At 39.5% G+C, this 20,554-nt stretch overlaps 4 protein-coding genes across 4 annotated transcripts; all 4 read left to right on the top strand.

Moving 5' to 3' along the window:
• The first annotated feature begins 832 nt into the window (after positions 1-832).
• Positions 833-2,393, top strand: LOC104420626 (hypothetical protein). Its single transcript, XM_039314425.1, has 2 exons — positions 833-916; positions 1,725-2,393. The coding sequence occupies exons 1-2, from the start codon at positions 833-835 to the stop codon at positions 2,391-2,393; spliced, it is 753 nt and encodes a 250-aa protein (XP_039170359.1).
• Positions 2,394-11,979: 9,586 nt separating this feature from the next.
• On the top strand, positions 11,980-12,831 carry LOC108955197 (hypothetical protein). The gene has a single exon (XM_018862450.2). It carries the CDS (start codon positions 11,980-11,982, stop codon positions 12,829-12,831), a length of 852 nt encoding a protein of 283 aa, XP_018717995.2.
• A 3,168-nt stretch (positions 12,832-15,999) lies between these two features.
• Positions 16,000-16,494, top strand: LOC104431950. The gene has a single exon (XM_018867613.2). It carries the CDS (start codon positions 16,000-16,002, stop codon positions 16,492-16,494), a length of 495 nt encoding a protein of 164 aa, XP_018723158.2.
• A 1,489-nt stretch (positions 16,495-17,983) lies between these two features.
• On the top strand, positions 17,984-18,835 carry LOC104431949. Its single transcript, XM_010044467.3, has one exon. The coding sequence runs from the start codon at positions 17,984-17,986 to the stop codon at positions 18,833-18,835; it is 852 nt and encodes a 283-aa protein (XP_010042769.2).
• Positions 18,836-20,554: the final 1,719 nt, after the last annotated feature.

The following is a 20,554-nucleotide window of genomic DNA, read 5'->3' as shown; positions in this document are numbered from 1 at the left end:
AAATTTGAATGGTTTGATTTTCATTTGAAACTTCTAGATTTTTCATGGATTGATCAAAACCAAGCGTTTTTTGTTAGATTTTTCCTTGATTTCTTGTCAAATTTATGCATATTGCCAAAAATGATGTTCTTGAGGTCTTTGTTATTATGCACCTCTAGTATTTACTAGATATAAGAACTTTGTTCACCCGATTTTGTTGATAATGAAGATTTTGGATGGACCCTAGTTCCGTGGTTTTTGATGTCCTCACATCGAGTAGGTTTTCCACATAAAAGAAATCGCCTTGTGTTTGTGTGCTTAATATTTGTTTTGCTTTACTATATTGGTTCCCATTAGATTTACACAAGATGGGAGATTATTTTATTATGTTGTGTTAATCCAATATTATTCGGATTGTTACTATTCTCCCAAGACACTGGTATCAAAGCCCAAGTCTGCTAACAAGTGTGGATCCAAAAAAGTCACTAGGGAGAGTTACGAATTATTGCGCTTTGGACCTAAGGCATGATGTGTGAGGGGAAATTGTTGAGATTGTCCCACATTGGTTGTGGAAGGGTTGGTGGTCAGTTTATAAGTGTGAGAGAAAGAATCACCTCTTGAACTAGTTTTTGGGTTGAGAGAGACCCAAGATCACACAACACAGAAAATGGAAGTTCAAATAATGTCAATTGATCCATGACATGATAGCTAATGGAAGCTCAAAAGGACTTGACTCTTCAACGGTTATGTTATTGTATAAACATCTTCACAACCCACAGGTTCCATTTCAAGTTCAGCAATGGCTGACCCGATGACGATCCCTTCTTTTTAATAATTGTCTGCAGCCCGAAAGATGGATCTTGAATGGTCTCTCCCAGACATCAACAACACAGTTGATGAGTATGCCAAGTTGGGTTCGCTAGGAGTTATCTGGACAGTACTCTGAGCTTTCATGGCTATCGCTGATGCAGATCATATATTTGCTGGATATACATAAAGTGGCCTATGGCGGCATTTGTTAGCTGGTCTCAAAGTTAGCCGACAAACCACTCGCGCACATCTGCAAACAAACTTATTTTCCGTTAGATGTGGTAATTACTTGATAGAAGAATTTATATAATATAAGCTCGGAGCTGTCAGGATTCATCCTGTCCCTTGCGGCATTAGCACGCTGAGAGTTGAATAATTTCCACCTGCTCAAGTCCAAACCTATAACATATCATCACCTAATCTTGATCCACTTGTCTGGGAGTTGTGGTGGCATACCAGCTGTTTGTATCGATCCGTTAAGCTGGTTGACTTATATTAAAGATTCCAGTTTTCCTTTAGATTGGAAACCACGAGAGACAATTTCTGCTTTGTTGAACAATTTATACAGCAAAAATGAGCTTGGAAGAATACTGATTTGGCAATGTCCTCTTGTCATTATATATATATACAAGGTTGAAGTGCTTGATTTGAACAACTTCTTGCAGTTTGCATAAGCAACAGAGAAAAGCTTCTTTCTATCAAACAAAGCCTTGAAAAAAAGGGAAATGGCTGATTCACTTGAGATTTCTAAAACCACAGGCCACTCGCGCTCAATCAGCTTACCTTCCGCAAGTCACCCTTTAGTGACAGCTGTCGAACAGCAGTTGCAGAGGCTGAGATCATCAAATGCAACTTCTTCATCTGCGGCCTCATCAGCACCCCAAAAGTTAGGAGGCCTCAGAGATCTGTATGACTGCATTGATGATTGGCTTTAGGTGCCTCTAACCCAGCAGGTTCTTTCCCATGAACCCCATAGGAGTTCTACGGAAGAGTTGTTGGATGGATCTGTGAAGCTATTGGACGTATGTGGGAACGTGAAAGATGTTTTTTCACAGACAAAGGAATGCATCCAGGAACTCGAGTCATCATTCCGGAGAAGGAGAGTAGGAGATCCTGAAAAGGCAAGTGAAGTCGAGACATACATCAAATCTTGGAAAAAACTGCAGAAAACGGTCTCAAAACTGTTGCATCATTTGAAGAAGATGGAGAAGAAAAACCACCTGAGAAGACACTCGAAACATGAGGCTACTCTCAGCATATTAAGAGAAGCTGAAGAAATCAGTTTTTCAGTATTTGAGTCCCTGTTGCATGTCCTTTTGGCGCCAAGGAAAAGATCGAAGCCCATCAGTTGGTCATTGGTCTCAAATATGATGTCACCTAAACGCGTGTCATGTGATGAGAAAGCAGGATACGACAAAATCGAAGGGTCGGATGTTGAGTTGACCGATCTGAAATCTGCTAAAGATGGAAATCCTCAAGTATACAAAGTATCCAAGAGAATGGAGGCATTGGAATCAAGCATTCGCGAAATTGAGGAGGACCTGGAATGCATTTTCAGAAGACTTGTCAAAACAAGAGCTGCTCTTCTGAATATAATCAACTGATCGCGTCATATTTTCCCTTGGTGCCAATCCATGTATGGCATCCTAAAAAATTTTGCTAGTCTGTATATTGTATCTTCACTGAATACATTATAACTGGATAGATACATTGGGAATCAAAATTGTTCACTGATACTACTCTCTCTCTCTCTCTCTCAATTGTCTGCTTATTGGTTTACTAATCATCTATATTTAGGAGATCAAAAGGGTGAAAAATCCTTTATGGATCAATGAATCTTTAACATTTCTGCAATTAGCTCAATGAACAAATGGTCCCTATTGACTCAGCTTTTCCAACAGATTATCGGAGTTGTGTTTCTTTGCATTCTTGATCTCAACGACAGCCTCTAATCAGCTTCAGGGCAACTAGTCTATCCTTATTGTGCCAATCAGTATCTACTTTTCTGCGGTCCAACAATCTTTCCAGAATAACCATCATCTTTTCCCTCTATATAGCATCTAAAAGTTGATAGTTTCACTATAGTATCAATCTGTCAAGTTATCACAAAAGCTCTCAGCCATAGACATCACCTAGGAAATAATTATTTGCCACTCTTCTGCTCAACTTTTATGCCATTTCATAACCACGAATTGCAAGATGAAGGCAGTGGTTGATATAACAAGCCCCGGTCATCTGCAAACATTAGTGATATGAAAATGGTTAGTAAAAAACATCTTACAATTGATGTAGGCTGTCTTCTTCCAGCTTTGCTTGTCCAAACCAGGGAGATCTTCGTAATTTTAACTTTGGTCCGTCCAGTTCTTTCTCTTCCTTTTTGCTTGCTTAGTTCCTGCTATGTTTTAGCAGCATAATATGACCATGATCTTTTAGATTCTTTGCATGAATAGATCCATTAGACAATGGAAGGTACAATGTTAATTTAATTGGTGCCTTCACCTTATTATCCATCTAAATTATTTTAGGCATCTCAACTAGTGAAGTGTCACAAATTTGATATGTTCACCAAAGCATTATTTCATCCTACTTTTGTTGCTGGTTGTTCCAAGCTAGGCTTATGTTTATTTTCAAAGTTTTATTTCTTTTTAACTTACATAAGGGTATTATGGTCAAATATAATTTATATTTAATATAAACACAATGGGTGTAGAGCTTCTATTACACAGAAATTTATAGCCCCCTTTGTTTCTTTTACATTCTCCTTCTTCTTCTCCTCCTCTCTATTCCTTCTCTCTTCCTTCTTTCTCTCTTGCTACTTGCTACGGGTTCTCTAATCAACTTTGTGACATGGTATTAGAGCAAATCTAACTACCTGATTACTTGATCCTATTGTTGTTTTGAGAGTCTCCTAGTGTCATGCCCCAAACCTCAAGCACACGAACATTCCTCGATGGTCGATAGAATTGCGATGTTCCCAGGACGCATCGTCGACTCATTCATTTTATGCACATGCGGAAGCAAACTAATAAACCCCAGAAAATAATCAACCACAGAGATAGTAAAAGCAGGACAATCAATTAACACCAAACATACTTTATAAACAAACTAGATTAGCCCTACAGAGTTATATACAAAGATCTATCTCAAAAAGAAAGCTGCTGGGCCACCTACACTCTGGACCCTTCACCCTTCCGCCTTGGGTTCCGGATCCACCACAACACCATTTGGGATGTCGATGTCCAAAGGATCGGCTACTTCTACTCCGGGCCCTTCAGCCTCAAGCCCCAGGTTCACCGCGATATCTTCCAATATATCGATATCCACTATGGGGTCAAGTACCTTCTCATACTCGGTTTCAATGGCAGGCCCTTCAAAACCCTCTAAAGGACCCTCCTAGACCCCGTTAGGCCCGTTACGGAACCAAGCTTTGAAACGATGAGGTACCAAGTGAGGTAGGCCCTCATCGATCCAAAGAGCGGTCACTATGAGCTCACGGGTCCAGGTGGTCCCGTGGATGGGGAGAAGGGTAGTCTCGGTCTCCGCCTCCCGTGGCCACCCAAAACGAACATGTCTTACCTTCATCTAAGGACCTGAAAATATTTAAACCACGATGAGGTGAGACAAAGTCTCAGCAAGTCAACACCCTAAACCCTGATTAGGATAAGAATTCACCTAGAGGCAGCCTAAACATGCACCATATAGGACTTACCTTGCCTCAGCACCTCCCTGCACATTAGCACATCACATATATCATATGCATACAGTAAATGTATTCAATAACTGGAACACCTCAATTCGTTTCTCAAATAAGCACAAGAGGTCCCGATTATAAGGCCAAATCGTTATGACACGTCCCATTCCGTGCCACACAATTTCGTCCCATAGTCAGGCGCGGCTATCTCAATCAATCAAGTGTGTTCCAATTATTTATGACCCAATGGCCACGGCCAACTCAATAGTCAACGGTCATCCAGTATAATTGGGCGGCATCTCGCTCCGTCGGGCATGGCAACGTCCCGCGTAAATGCATCAAGACAACATTCCATAAAAGAGCATCGGTCCAACCTCCACTGCAACCGGCATCCGTTGTCAAGGGCATTTGAACTTAATCAGGCATCTTCCCGCGTAAACGTATCAGGACGGGTTCACTACCTCTCATAAATGCATCAGGGTACTTAAGTGATCACATACATATCCATGCTCGGCCAAGAACATCGTGCTTTGCACTCAATTGCCTCAATTTCAAATAATGAACTTGGCCAATTTTTTTTCATATTAAAAATTCTCCATAAAATAATTGTGCGTGGCCACATATTTAAATTGGACCAATAAACGTGATATTCTCCCATTTCAAATTTCCACAATTTTATATACTACATAAAATATTTTTGGCGTCAAAACCCGACATCCGGTATTTTCTAATTAAATACCATAAAATTATATTTTTGCAATAATAATAAAAAATCATCACCAAGCATTCAATTGTATAATTTAGCAATCAATTTCACTAACCAATTCAACTACGACGATCAACGTAAATTCCACTAACCGGCTAGCCCGGTACATTTTACGCTAATTAAAATTAATTAAATAAATTGCAAATTATTTAAACTAATGCACTTAATTAATTTAATTAAGCTAACCAGACTAGCCTAATTGAGCTAACTAATTTAATCTAATTAAGCTAACTAAATAACCTAACTAACCACCTAACTAACTAGTTAGCCTAACCAAATAACCTAACTAACTAGTTCAACTAACTAAAGATTAACATTAATCCTTAATTAACACTAATCCACCTAACTAAGTGCATTTAACTTCCTAATCCAAAATTAGGGTGTTAACTACCGGATTAGCGAGGCGACGGGTTCACGATGACGGTGGCACGATGGTGGTGAGATCCCAAGTCTACGGCGTCTCCAATGGAGGGCCAGAGGAGGCTGAAAATAGCCTTGCAAACTCACGACCTAAGCTAGAGTTTTTGTGGCTGCCGGGTGCTGCTAGTCTCGGCTGAGGTGGTGGGTGTTGGAAGGGCGCGGACAAGGATGGCGAGTGGTTGACGAACGAAGGGCTGGCGAGCTGGACCAGCAGTGAGGGTTGGTGGGCTGGCGGACGCTAGAGGTGTCGGGGACGACAAAAGGCGGTTCGGCAGGGCTGGCTAATCAAGTGGCAGTGTTTGCTGTTGGCCTTGAGCTGGTGGCTTGAGACAACAAGGGAAATGAGATAAAACAGAACCAGAGGAAGGGGAAATGGAAGTGAGGAAGAAGAAGAACAACAACAGCAAGGGGGGTTTCGGCCAAGGGAGGTGTATGCATGAAGGGGAAATGGAGGGGAAAGAAGAAGGCCAATAAGTCAAGGCTTTGGCCAATGGGGGACCAAGCAAAATATCCCAAGCACTTGAGTGAAATGCCACAAAGTCTTCTGCCCATTTTGTCAAGGCTCCATCCAATGGGTGATTTTCCTTCAAATCTTTCACAAACAAACTCATTTAGGTAGCCAAAATTGCCCATACCTCAGCCCATACGAATTTCCCTTAATTTTCCTTCAATTCCTCACCAAATCAAGTCATTTTTGTGGTCAATTTATCACCTTGAAGCTGCCATACGAATTCCCTTTTATTCTCCACAAATTAATTCAGTTAGGTGGCCAAATAACCAAGCAAAGCTGCCCATCCGAATTTCCTCCTATTTCTTTTTGTCGATTTTGATTTTTCCGCAAAATTCCCAGCTCGACGGAATTTCTTCAAAAGATGAGACGGTGTCCTAAAAATAAATCGTGACACGCTTGAACGTTCGATTCCCGAAATCGAATTCAATTTCGTGGTTAAAATCAACCGAACGCGATTTTAGTACAATCCAATCTACCGGGTAGCTTTTAGGGATTTTATTGCGATTATATCCCTTAACGGCTTCACCTAATAGGTTAGTTAACTCGTAAGTGATCAGCTTAGAGAACAAGGACCATAGACGCGTCAATAAAAAGCCAATTTCATTTTATCGAGACGGGGTCGAAAATTCAGGATGTCACACCTAGTAACCCTACTTCTTCTCTGGTGCACAGCCACCTAAAGCTACAATTTTTATCTGTTTTCTCTTCAATTCTCAATACATATAAGATCAGAAGATATCATATTCATTAGGTTTGGTTTGTGAACATGGATTACAACACGTACTGATCAACGGATCCAAGAATTAGAGTACTTCATTGATTATGGTTGACTAACCTTGCCTGGTTTCCGTCAAACATATAATTATTTTAATCGAGATTTTTGGTCAGATATTTTCTTCTATGTAGCAGCCTATATTTATGAGATTTCAGCATACCTTTGGTTAATTGATGGAGTCAATCACATCTGATTATACATTAGTATTGTTGTTTTGTTTCTTGCATAAAGTTTCACCCTTCTTGATTAGTGGTAGATATATTTATATCAAGATTATCATCATGAGTGATACTAAGGCTTCTACAAATAGTGCCAATGTTTAGATTACCACTATTAAATTAAATGGATCCTTTGATTACTTGTTATGGGCCCAAGCCATGAAGGTCTATATTAATGCCAAAGGGAAACTTCATTATCTTACTACAGACCCTCCTACTGAAAATTCTAAAGACTATACTAATTGGATGAGAGAGAATGATACACTTTAAATGTGGTTATGGAATAGCATGGAACCATCCATCATTGCTAATATCATGTTCCACACAACTGCTAAGGGAGTGTAGGATGATCTTATGGAGAGTTACTCACAAGACAAAAATATGTCTAGAGTCTATGAACTATATGAGAAGATCTTTAATTTTAAATAGGGAGACAAGTCTCTTGGAGAGTATTATAGTGCTTTGAAAGGTATGTGGGAAGAACTTAATCTTTATCAGCCCATCACTACTAATCTTGAGAGACTTAAAATACAGCGAGCTAAATTTCAAGTAGCCAAGTTTTTATCTAGCTTGAATGCTAACTTGCAGCCTGTGAAGTGTTAGCTTCTTGCTGGAGAAAGAGTTCCTTCTATGAATGAAGCATTTTGTCGAATTCAATGCATTGTCCCTCCGTCTTCTACATCATCTAAAGACAATTCAGCAATTGTAGCTAGTAGTGGTGATGTGGTCATGGTGGATTTTCCAATAGAGGCCATGGTTTCGAGGGAGGTCATAGTCGTGGTGGTGGACATAGTGGACAAAGTTTTGATTGAGATAGCTGTCAATATATATACTGCATCAAATCCGGTCATATTGTTGACAATTGTTGGGCCAAGCATGGCAAGCTTGAGTGGGCTCAACGATTAATTAATGCAAATGCTATTGTGTCTATTGTGTCCAAAGGGAGTGCTGGAAATGTGTTTTGCACCGACATGAACCCATCTATCCCACTTGGGGTAGTTCTTTGAGTCTACATCTCGAGATGATATGATTGCACAACTCATCAAGCATGTCCAACAACTAGAGGCTTTCAATTTCTCATCCATTGCCACTCTTGCACGTACAGGTAACATAGCCTCTTTCTCTACTTTGTCTCCTAGCACCTCTTGGGTCATTGACTCGGAGTTTTAGTCATATGACGGGTAAGCAAGAACTATTTTCTTCCCACCAAAACTTTAGTCTTTCATCAAAAGTTATTTTAGCTAATGGTTCCTCAACTCAAGTGGTTGGATTAGGGATTGTTTTATTTACACCTTCCTTAACTTTGTCCTATGTTTTACATGTTCCCCAACTTCCTTTGAATTTGTTATCTGTTGGTCAGTTAACGAAAGATCTTAGTTGTTCAGTTACATTTTACCCATCTTATTGCGTTTTTCGGGACCTTTAGACAAAGAAGATGATTGGTGGAGGGCATGAACATGATGGACTCTACTATCTAAATGGTGTCTCCACTGCTAATGCTAATGGTTTAGTTGCTAGTTCTATTTACCCCCTATTATGGCATTCTCATTTAGGGCATTTATCTTTATTTAAGTTACAACAAATAATTCCCGAGTGTAAATCAATTTCTATTTTGAGTGTGAGGCTTGTGAATTTGGGAAACATCATCGTAGTTCTTTTCCTAGTCGTAATAATTCTCATGCATCTACTTTACTCGAACTTGTTCATTCGAACATCTGGGGACCTTCCCATATTGCTAGTAGAAATGGTTTTAAGTACTTTGTTACTTTTGTGGATGATTATTCTCATTTAACATGGCTCTATATGCTTCATGACCGTTCTGAATTTTTACATGTTTTCCAATTATTTCATCGTGAGGTTACTAATCAACTTAATACATCCCTTAAAATTTTGCAAACATATAATGCTCTAGAATATACACAGAAATTAATCTCTTTGTTTTATTCTAATCTTGGCATTATACATCAAATAAAATGTACTTATACCTCTCAGCAAAATGGTGTGGCTGAGAGAAAGTACCGTTACCTTCTAAAAGTTGCTCGTTCACTCTTATTTCATATGCATGTGCCAAATTCATTTTGGAGTGATGCTTTCCTTACTGCATGTTATCTCATAAATTGTATGCCTTCCACTGTCCTCAATCATTAGTCACCAATTAGTGTTTTATTCCCTGACAAGCCGTTATTCCTCTTACCCTGCATGTCTTTGGGTGTGTCTGTTTTGTTCATAACCTACGTTCCGATTCTAATAAACTATCTCCCCATGCCACTAAATGTGTTTTTCTCGAGTATTCACATACATAGAAGGGATATCGGTGTTATGATCCTATAACTTGTACCCAATATGTTAGTGCTGATGTTCTTTTTTTTTAGAGGGCACACCATACTATTCTACCGAGGGTAAAGAGTTTTCAACTAACATTGTAGCTTATCCTCCTATCCCACAACATGAAGCAAATCAAAAAAATTTCTCAAATTTCCCACAATGGCGGTATCAATGCAGCAGATTTTGAGAAAGTTCGGATAAGGATAGTCTCACGGGAAAGAGTAGATAAACAAATGTGCTGACAATTACTTGATTTTATGGTTGGCTGAAGCAATGAAACATTGAAAGAGGTGAAAAATCAAAAAAGAAACTGTCCACACTATATACAAATCTAACTCAAGAGTCGCAGGAGTTCAAACTTCAGTGAATATGAACAATCATGTCATAATCGCAGTGCCTGTTATTTCTTCCAGATTGATCTTGTTCACTGCAAGAACTTTCCAAGGTGTTTCTAGGCATGTACCTAGATAGAGAACACTAGTCGTTAAGTGAACGTTCTGTCTTTTAGGGACGACATACTATATCAGATCTGCTTTTGGATCAGATCAATCATACAGAAACATGCACAATATTTATGTTCTCATAGTCCGCAAGATCTTGTGTGCTCTCAAGTCTCACTAATTAAGCACAGTCTGGCATCACTACCTCGTGGACTCATATGTCAGGCCATAGCTTTAAGAAAACGAGCAAAAAAATCTTAACAAAATTCTCTCTCTCTCTCTCTCTCTCTCTCTCTCTCTCTCTCTCTCTCATGGAATATTACGTTGATGCGTTTGGTTCCCCTACCAGTTTCCCAGTATCATTTTCTGAGCCGACTCTAACCTGGAGGCTCCTCTGAGAATGCAAAGAGAAGTGGAAGACATTAGTCTAGCAGTTTTCTGCTCCCAAATCCTCTTTTTATCTTGGACGTGGACAATATCTTAACCTGATCGCACGAGGGAGAAGAAGAGGATGTCAGCAAACTGCAAAAATTAGATATCGACCAGCTCTCACTGAGCTCAGGGAAAGAGGTCAATCATAGATCGAGCTATATATTAAAGCATATGGAGGTACTAAAGTCGAATGCACAGGAAATTTAGGACTGGGGAGCATCTTCAGGCATTTACTCAAAAAGAGAATTTCCATCATTAGCATGTGTTAACCTCCAGATAAACTCATGGAGGCAAATGCATCCATGGAGGCCATATGTACAGGTTTGTGAGTACATGATTATGAAGTTCTATCACATATGTGGTTAGAGAAGAGTTCATCCATCAAAATACACTTGGAACTAATGGTTTCTTGAAATTATTTCTCTCCTGGAATATTTTGTTTCATTCTTCTTCTGAACCCTTTGATTCAACTTACTGATTAATTCCTTCTGAGCATAGGTCGGGGAAATGCCAAGAGCATCTTAGCTAAGAAAGGTAATCACTAAAATACCATTGAAAAAAAGAAGCAGGCAATCTGGAAAGTAGTTAAGCTAGCTCAGGAGTATTAAGGGGCATGTTAAAATTCATTGTTGGACCATTACGAAGTAAAGAATTGAGAAACTAAGGATAAAATGATCTTGCTTCTAGTATCCATCTTACTTCTAGTATGTGTAGGAATGTTAAATGGTCTATATGTGACCTAATAACTCCTTTTCCGCAAGAATAATTTCCACATAGGTGAGTAATGATAGCAACAGAAGATATTATCAATAACACAATGATTAATCCGTAAGGATCGACAACTTCAAGTCAAGATTATGCCTTCAAAAAAAGGTCACATGCCTATTAAAAATCACCGAGGAAATTTACTTCTGACAGATCTGCAAAGTTTACTGGTGCAAGTGTTGATCTATCTCCTTATAGAAGTATCGGGTTACTTGTTTGGAAGTCTCTCAGACAAACCACTCGTGCACATGCATGAATTAACTTAATATGTTACTGCTGTTCACTTAAAATGCAGTGATTGTACTAATAAATCATGTTAAATACTATAAGGTCAGAGCTGTCAAGATTCCACATGTCTCCAGCCGCATCAGCATGCTGATCCTAGAGTGTTCTACACATGCTCATGTTCAAACACAAACGGTATCTCCTTTTCATCCTCTTGTCTGGGACTCTTGGTGGCATAATACCTGTATGTATCAATATTTAAAGCCTTGTTGATGTTTATTGACACATGCCACATCCTCATAAACTCAGGCTTAAATGATATGACCATTTAATAGTCATCCTTTTGTCTGAGAATCATGGTAGCGCACTGCCCAAGTACACATGATTGATTTTGTTTAATATTCTAATTTTGCTTGAGATCTGAAACAGATAACATTGTCAGGGAAGTGGGAGGACCAATCAAATGACAGCAAATTCGAGCCTGGAAGAAGTGGACTGTCAAATGTCTCCAGCAGTTGTGTATATATACCTGTGTAAGAGGTGTGGCATGAACACACTTCTCTCAGAGCACAATACACATCTAAGACAGTGAAAGGCTTCTATTTTTGAGATTCGAAGGAAAATGGCATCTTCAGTTGAAATTTCTAAATCCACTGGGCATTCCCGATCTATCAGCCTGCCTTCAGGGAGCCACCCTCTCACTACATCAGTCGAGAATCAATTGGAAAGGCTGAGATCATCAGAAGCAACATCCTCATCTGGGTGCCAAGATTTAGGAGGTCTCAAAAACTTGTATGAAAGCATCAGTGATTTGCTTCAGTTACCCCTTACTCAACAGGGCATCTCCCATGATTATCACAGCAAATGCATCGAGCAGTTGTTGGATGGATCAATTAGGCTGTTGGATTTTTGTGGAACTATCAGAGACATGTTCTCGCAAATGAAGGAAGGTGTTCAGGAGCTAGAGTCGTCACTTAGGAGAAACAGAGGAGGTGATTCTGGCCTTGCAAGTGAAGTGGAGTCGTACATCAAATCAAAGAAGAGACTGCAGAAAGTCATCTCCAAGATTTCAAAGAATTTGAAGATAGTGGAGAAGAAAAAGAAAGACTCCAACAAAGAAGCAGCTCTTCGCATGATAGGAGAAGCTGAAGATATCTGCCTTTCAGTATTTGAATCCTTGTTACATCTCTTATCTGGGCCAAAGGCAAAATCAAAGATCAATAGTTGGTCTTTGGTTTCCAAGCTTGTCTTGTCCAAACGCATTTCCTGTGAAGAGAATGTAAATGACAACAATATGGAAGGCTTGTATGTTGACCTCTCTGTTCTAAAGTCTGTTGAAGACATGAACCCTCAAGTACTAAAGCGACTGGAGGCATCTGAGTCGACAATTCAAGACATCGAGGAGGATTTGGAATGCCTATTTAGGCATTTAGTGAGAACGAGGGCTTCTCTTCTCAATATTCTCAATCATTAGGATCTTTCTCTACTTGGTGCCAATCCAATTAGGAAAAAGATTTTGTAGTATGTATAGTGCAACAATGTATCATTACAAGATGTAAATCAACAGAAACACTTGCTTACCAAATAACTTTGCCCTTCTCTCGCTCATCAGATTTCAAAATAGATTATCGAAAATTTACATATATCCACGGCATTCAAATTAAAGCATTTTAGCCCGATGAAAGATAGAGCTACTTCTATTTCTCGTAGGAAGATTTCTCTAATCAGCTTTTTGATCTGACATCTGATATTTTAACAATTCCACAACACAAACTTCCTGTTCCAGGTGTTCTCTCATGATGCATTTACCTTAGTATTAATTAGTATTTTTGTTTTGACAAGATATATATCCTGAATCTCAATCATTTTCTTTCACATTCCAAACATCAGCCACCTCGAATCTTGATCTGAGACTCTACAGCTATCAGTTTCCTCCCTGGCAAGTGTTGCCTCAAGTACGAGTACTAGATTCATCAGCTGAATCATTCCATTCCACAGTCACAAATGCAAGACGAGGACAAGTTTAGATCGCTCATACATATCCTAGGCCTATCAAATGACATGATTACTTCATGCCCCCTAGGTTTTTGGGATTGTGGCAATTTGCCCTTTGATAGCTCAGTTTTTGCAATATCCATCCTGATATTTTGATAAACATTTCAATATACACCTGACATTGACTCCGGCGAAATTCTCGCAGGAAAGTCACCCTCATGCTCTCATCTTCTTTTGCAAATGATATCCTTTTCCCCCCAATTCAAATCAAATTCAATATCCATAATAAAAGGATATCATTTGCAAAAGAAATCTCAGATTTTAATCAAGTAGTTCTGTATGGATTCTTGCACTTGTTTCTCACAGTTTAGGAACCTTCCAAAATGGAAGCACCCAAAAAGAGAACCACTTTCTACAAAAACTTACCATGCTTTGGATTGTATTTTACCAATCTTACAAAAATGTGAACATTATTTTATTTCTTTGGCTACAATTTATTGTCTGCTTTTAGCCCATTAGGCCCCTTTGGCAGATCTGATCAATCCTTCCCCTAACCTCAGTTTTCAAATTGCATATTGACAAGTCAACTGTGAAGCATCTCTCTCTCTCTCTCTCTCTCTCTCTCTCTCTCTCTCTATCCGTGGCAGTTCCTAAGGATCATTTGGTTAGATCTGTAAAACTAGATGTCTTAAAAGCTTCTGTTGACTAAGTTTTTCATTACAGTGGACTGGGCTGTTGGTTCAAAAGACAGAACAAGCCACTCGTGCAAACCCACAACTCCATCATATGCATGCCTTTTAAAGTAGTCTGGCCATTTCATGTCATTGATTAGAAGAATCTCAACCAATAGTCAAAGGAATTTAATATCTGAGGCAAAGGCTTCAAGTAAGTCACACAAACTTAAGCTGTAACTGTGAAGATTCCACTTGTCCCATTGGTACATTAGTCTATAGATTTGTCGCAACCCACATGCTCAATTTAAACATTAACTGATGCATGAAGTAATTGTCATCCTCTTCTCTGAGAATTGCCATGGCTCTGCATGCACAATGTCAAAAACTTTTTAGATACATTTCATCTGATCAATCTAAAACCTAATGGAAACATTGTCAGGAGGTTGTCCACTGATCCATGACATGACAGCTAATGGAAGTTCAGAAGCACTTGACTCTTAGAAGGCTATATCATTTTCCTAACCCACGGTCCAGATCTGCATTGAGATATGCGTGATCTAATGGGTATCCATTTTTTTCAATAACTACAGTGGCACACCACCCGTGCACGCAGTTTACTACATTTCTTATCATTTCATATTGATCCACAGCCCAACAGACGGATCTTGATTGATCTCTCCCAAACATCACTTCCACATATGATGAGTCTGCCAGGTAGGGTTTGCTACGAATAGCTGAACAATATTCTGAGCTGTCATGCTATTCCTGATGCAGATCATATGACTTCTGGATCTAAATGTTAATTTATTTCTCTATAGCAGCATTGGTTAGCTGGTCTGGAAGTCAGCCCACAAACCACTCGTGCACAACAGCAAACAAACTTATTATTCTTAAAATGTGGTCATTACTTGATAAAAAGAACTTGAATGATGGTCAGAGCTGTCAAGATTCCTCAAGTCCCTAGCAGCATTAGCACACCAGGGGTTAAATAATTTCCACGTGCTCAAGTTTAGACCTATAAGTTACAACCAGCTAATCTTGATCCGCTTGCCTGACAGTTATGGTGGCATACTACCTGTTTTTATCAGTACATTAAGCTGGTTCACTTTTGTTAAAGATTCCAGTTGACCAGGAAAATGTTCTTACATCGGATCTCCCTTCGTGAATTACCCCTCAAAGATGGCAAAAAGTACTGGAGCTCCTTTTTCCATTTTCACAATGCCACTGCTAAGGGAATCAAGGTTGACTGGTCGTCCATCTAGGTGAGTATTGAAAGTCGCTCTTATATAGCATTAACGCCTTGAAAGCACAACAATTGAAATGGGTAGTCCGTATTGGTATCAGATCTATTTCCATGTTCCAATCTTTCCATTTTTTTTAACCATTTCTTGGGTAAAGTCTCCCAGGCGGTCACTGCCTGATAGAGGCAAAAGCCGGGGCCACCGGAGCTATCTGCGTCAAGTGTGTCGATTGAAAGAGTAGGGAGACAACTCAAATGCCACCACAAAAATAGAAAGAGTCGTGCCAAAGAGCACATTATCGGGGCAGGGCGAAAATGAAGATAGGATCATCATCATGGCCCTTTTCTTCTTTTTTTTTTTGTGTCCGGTCCACTGCCGGAGAGTGAGTAGAAAGCACGGGAGGCAATTGCTGCTTAGTTGGACGATCCGTCATATGACAATGAAAATGAGCTTGGAACAATACGGATTTGTCAATGTCCTCTTGCCCTTGTATATATACTAGGTTGAAGGGTTTGGTTTGACCAGCTTCTACAGCAGTCTGATAACAGAGAAAAGCTTCCTTCTATCAAATAGAACCTCAGAAAAAAAAAAAAAAAGGCTGATTCACTTTAGATTTCTAAAACCACAGGCCACTCACGCTCAATCAGCTTGCCCTCCACAAGTCACTCTCTAGCAACAGCTGTCGAAGAGCAGTTGCAGAAGCTGAGATCATTGGATGCAACTTCCTCATCTATGGCCTCATCAGCACCACGAAAGTTAGGAGGCCTCAAAGATCTGTATGACTGCATTGATGATCGGCTTCAGATGCCTCTAACCCAGAAGGCTCTTCCCCATGAAAACCATAGGAGTTCAATGGAAGTGTTATTGGATGGATCTCTGAAGCTATTGGATGTTTGTGGGAACGTGAAAGATGTTTTTTCACAGATGAAGGAATGCATCCAGGAACTCGAGTCATCATCCCGGAGAAAGAGAAGAAGAGATCCTGAACAGGCGAGTGAAGTCGAGACATACATCAAATCTAGGAAAACATTGCAGAAAATGGTCACAAAGCTTTTGGATCATGTGAGGAAGATGGAGAGGAAAAACGACCTGAGAAAACACTCGAAACCTGAGGCTACTCTCAGCATATTAAGAGAAGCTGAAGAAATCAGTTTTCAGTATTTGAGTCCCCGTTGCATGTGCTATCAGGGCCAAGGGAAAGATCGAAGCCTATCAGTTGGTCTTTAGTCTAAAATATGCTGTCAATTAAACGCATATTATGTGATGAGAAAGCGGAATACGAAATAATCCAAGGCTTCGATGTCGAATTGACCATTCTGAAATCTGCTAAAGATGCTAATCCTCAAGTTTACAATGTATCAAAGAGACTGGAGGCGTTGGAAATGAGCATTGGTGAAATCGAGGAGGGCGTGGAATGCGTATTCAGGAGACTTGTCAAAACAAGAGCAGCGCTTCTCAGTATAATCAACTGCTAGTGTCATATTTTTCCTTGGTGCCAACCCATCATGGCAATCCTAAACGATTTTGCTAGTCTGTAAATTGAACCTTCACCATAAACACTGTAAATTGTATAAATACATAGTGAATCAAAATAGTTCGCTGAAATTACGCTCTCTCTCACAATTTTCTGTTTATTGCTTTACTAATAAAATTAATTGTTAGTAGATCAAAAAGGTTAAGAAAAACCATCTATGTATTAATGAATCTTTAACATCTGTGCAATTAGCTCAATGAATAAATGGTGTTTATCGACTAGCCTTTCAACCAATAAACCGAATTACAACTCTTTGCATTATGATAACATAGATGGGCTCTAATTAGCTTCAAGGCAACTGGTCGTTCCTTATTGTACTAATCAGTATTTACTTTTCGCAGTCCAACAATATCTTTAGCATAGCCATCATATTTTCCCTATATGGAGCAGCTAACAGTTAATAGTTTCAAGACAGTATCAATCTGTCAAGTTATCACAGAAGCCCCCTGCCATATACATCATCTAGGAAATATTTCCGAATCTTCCTCCCAATAACTTTTAAGCCATCGCAGAACTTTGAAATGCAAGATGAAGGGAGTGTTTGATATGACTGCACCACAGCAGTGATATGAACACGGTTAGCAAGAAATGGCTTATGCACATGCATGAAGTAACTTAAATATATATCTCCTGTTCACGTAAAATGCAGAGATTGCACAAATAATACAACTTAAATACTATAAGCTCAGTGCTGTCAAGATTCCACATGTCTCCAACAGCATCAGCACCCTGATCTCATAGTGTTCTACACATGCTCAAGTTCAAACACAAACGATAGAACCATTTCATCCTCTTGTCTGGGATTTATGGTGGCATACCACTTTGTGTGTATCAATATTTAAAGCCTTGTTGATGTTTATTCACATGTCCCACATGCTCATAGACTCAGGCTTAAATTATATAATAGTCATCCTTTTGTCTGGGAATCATGGTAGCATACTGCGCATCTACACATGATTGATCTTTGTTTAATATTCTAACTTTGCTTGAGATCGGAAACAGATAACATTGTTGGGGAAGTGGGAGGCCAATCTAAGACAGCAAATTCGAGCCTGGAAGAGCTGAACTGTCAAATGCCTCCAGCAATTGTATATATACCAGTGTGACATGACACACTTTTCTCAGAGCCAAATCCACGTCTAAGACAGTGAAAGGCTTCTATCTTTTGCGATTCAAAAGAAAATGGCTTCCTCTGTTGAGATTTCTAAATTTATTGGGCATTCCCGGTCTATCAGCCTGCCTTCCAGGAGCCACCCTCTCACTACATCAGTCAAAGATCAGTTGGAGAGGCTGAGATCATCAGAAGCAACATCCTCATCTGTGTGCAAAAGTTTAGGGGGCCTCAAAGACTTGTACGAAAGCATCAATGATTTGCTTCAGTTGCCCCTTGCTCAACAGGCCTTCTCCCATGATTATCACAGCAAATGCATCGAGCCATTGTTGGATGGATCGATTAGGCTGTTGGATTTTTGCGGAACTATCAGAGAAGTGTTCTCACAAATGAAGGAATGTGTTCAGGAGCTAGAGTCCTCACTTAGGAGAAAGAGAGGAGTTGATTGTGGCCCAGCAAGTGAAGTGGAGTCATACATCAAATCAAAGAAGAGACTGCAGAAAGTCATCTCCAAGATTTCAGAGAATTTGAAGAGAGTGGAGAAGAAAAAGAAAAACTCCAACGAAGAAACTGCTCCAAGCATGATAGAAGAAGCTGAAGATATCAGCCTCTCGGTGTTTGAGTCTTTATTATGTCTCTTATCTGGGCCAAAGGAAAAATCAAAGATCAATGGTTGGTCTTTGGTTTCTAAGCTTGTCTCATCCAAACGCATTTCCTGCGAAGAGAATGTAAATAACAACAATATCGAAGGCTTGTATGTTGACCTCTCTGTTCTGAAGTCTGTTGAAGACATGACCCCTCGAGTACTAAAGCAACTGGAGGCATCCGAGTCAACAATTCAGGACATCGAGGAGGATTTGGAATGCCTATATAGGCATTTAGTGAAGACAAGAGCTTCTCTTCTCAATAATCTCAATCATTAGGATCTTTCTCTACTTTGTGCCTATCCAGTCAAGGAAAAAGATTTTGTAGAATGTACAGTGTAACAATGTATCATTACAAGATGTAAATAGACAGAAAAACTTGCATACCAAATGACTTTGCCCATCTCTCGCTCATTGGATTTCAAAATTAGAGTGTCAACACTAATTACATATATTGACTGTATTCGAATTCAAGCATTTAAACCGATGAATGATAGAGCCACTTCTATATCTCAAAGGAAGACTCCTCTAATCAGCTTTTTAATCTGACATTTGACAATTTAACATCTCCACAACACACTTTCTGTTCCAGGTGTTTGCGAATGATATCCTTTTCCCCCCTCATTTTTCAAATTGAATTCTATATCCATTTCAATAGGATATCATTTGCAAAAGAAATCTCAGATTTTAATTTAGTAGTTCTGTATGGATTTTTGCACCCTGTTCACGGTTCAGGAACCTTTCAAAATGGAAGCACCCAAAAAGCGACCCACTCTTTAGAATAAAATTACCATGCTTTGCAGTTGTATTTGAATCCTACAGAAATGTGAACATGATTTTATCACTCTGGCTTCCGTTTCTTGTCTGCTCTTAGCCAATTAAGCAACTTTGGCAGATCTGACCAATCTTTCCTTCCTACCCTTATGTCTAACCTTGGTTTTCTAATCACATACTGACAAGTCAACTGTGAAGCATTTCCCCCCCAAACCAACTGCAGTTGCAATGGATCATTTGGTTAGATCCGTAAAACTAAATATCTCTCTCTCTCTCTCTCTCTCTCTCTCTCTCTCTCTCTGTGCATGGCAGTTTTATGGATCATTTGGTTAGATCTGTAAAACTAAATGTCTTAAAAGCTTCTGTTGACCAAGTTTTTATTTACAGTGGACTGCGCTGTTGGTCCAAAAGACAGGGCAAGCCACCCGTGCAAACCCACAACTCCATTATATGCGTGCCTTTTAGAGTTGTCTGGCTATTTCATGTCATTGATCAGAAGAATCTCAACCACTTATTTAACTGAGGCAAAGGGATACCTTCAAGATAGTCACACAAACTTAAGCTGTAACTGCAAAGATTCCACCAGTCACCTTGCTACATTAGTCTATTGATGTTGTTAAAGCCCACGCACTCAATTTTAGCATTAAATGATGCATGAAGTAATTGTCATCCTCTTCTCTGAGAATTCATGGCATTGCATGCCTGCACATTGTCGAAAAAAATTTAGATACATTTCATATGGAATAGGTTTTCTTGATCAATATAAAACCTAAAGGAAACATTGTCCGGAGGTTGTCAACCATCTGTGACATGACAGCTAATGGAAGCTCAGAAGGACTCGACTCTTATATGGCTATTTTATTACATAAACATTTTCCTAACCCTTGGGTTCCACATCAGTATTGAGCAATCCGTGATCTAATTGGCATCCTTTTTTTTTAGTCACGGTGGCATACCAACCGTGCGCATTGTTTACTACATTTCTGATCATTTCATATTGATTCACAGCCCGACAGACGGATCGTGATTGATCTCTCCCAAACATCAATGCCACATTTGATGAGTGTGCCAGGTAGATTCACTACGAATAGCTGAACAATACTTTGAGCTGTCATGGCTATTCCTGATGCAGATCGTATGACTTCTGGAACTAAATGTTAATTTATTTCTCTATAGCAGCATTGGTTAGCTGGTCTGGAAGTCAGCCAACAAACCACTCGTGCA

The sequence above is a fragment of the Eucalyptus grandis genome, chromosome 6 (genome assembly GCF_016545825.1).
Source record: "Eucalyptus grandis isolate ANBG69807.140 chromosome 6, ASM1654582v1, whole genome shotgun sequence".
NCBI classification, from domain to species: domain Eukaryota; kingdom Viridiplantae; phylum Streptophyta; class Magnoliopsida; order Myrtales; family Myrtaceae; genus Eucalyptus; species Eucalyptus grandis.
The sequence above is the reverse complement of the archived record's forward strand: the minus strand, read 5'-3'. Positions and strand labels throughout refer to the sequence as shown.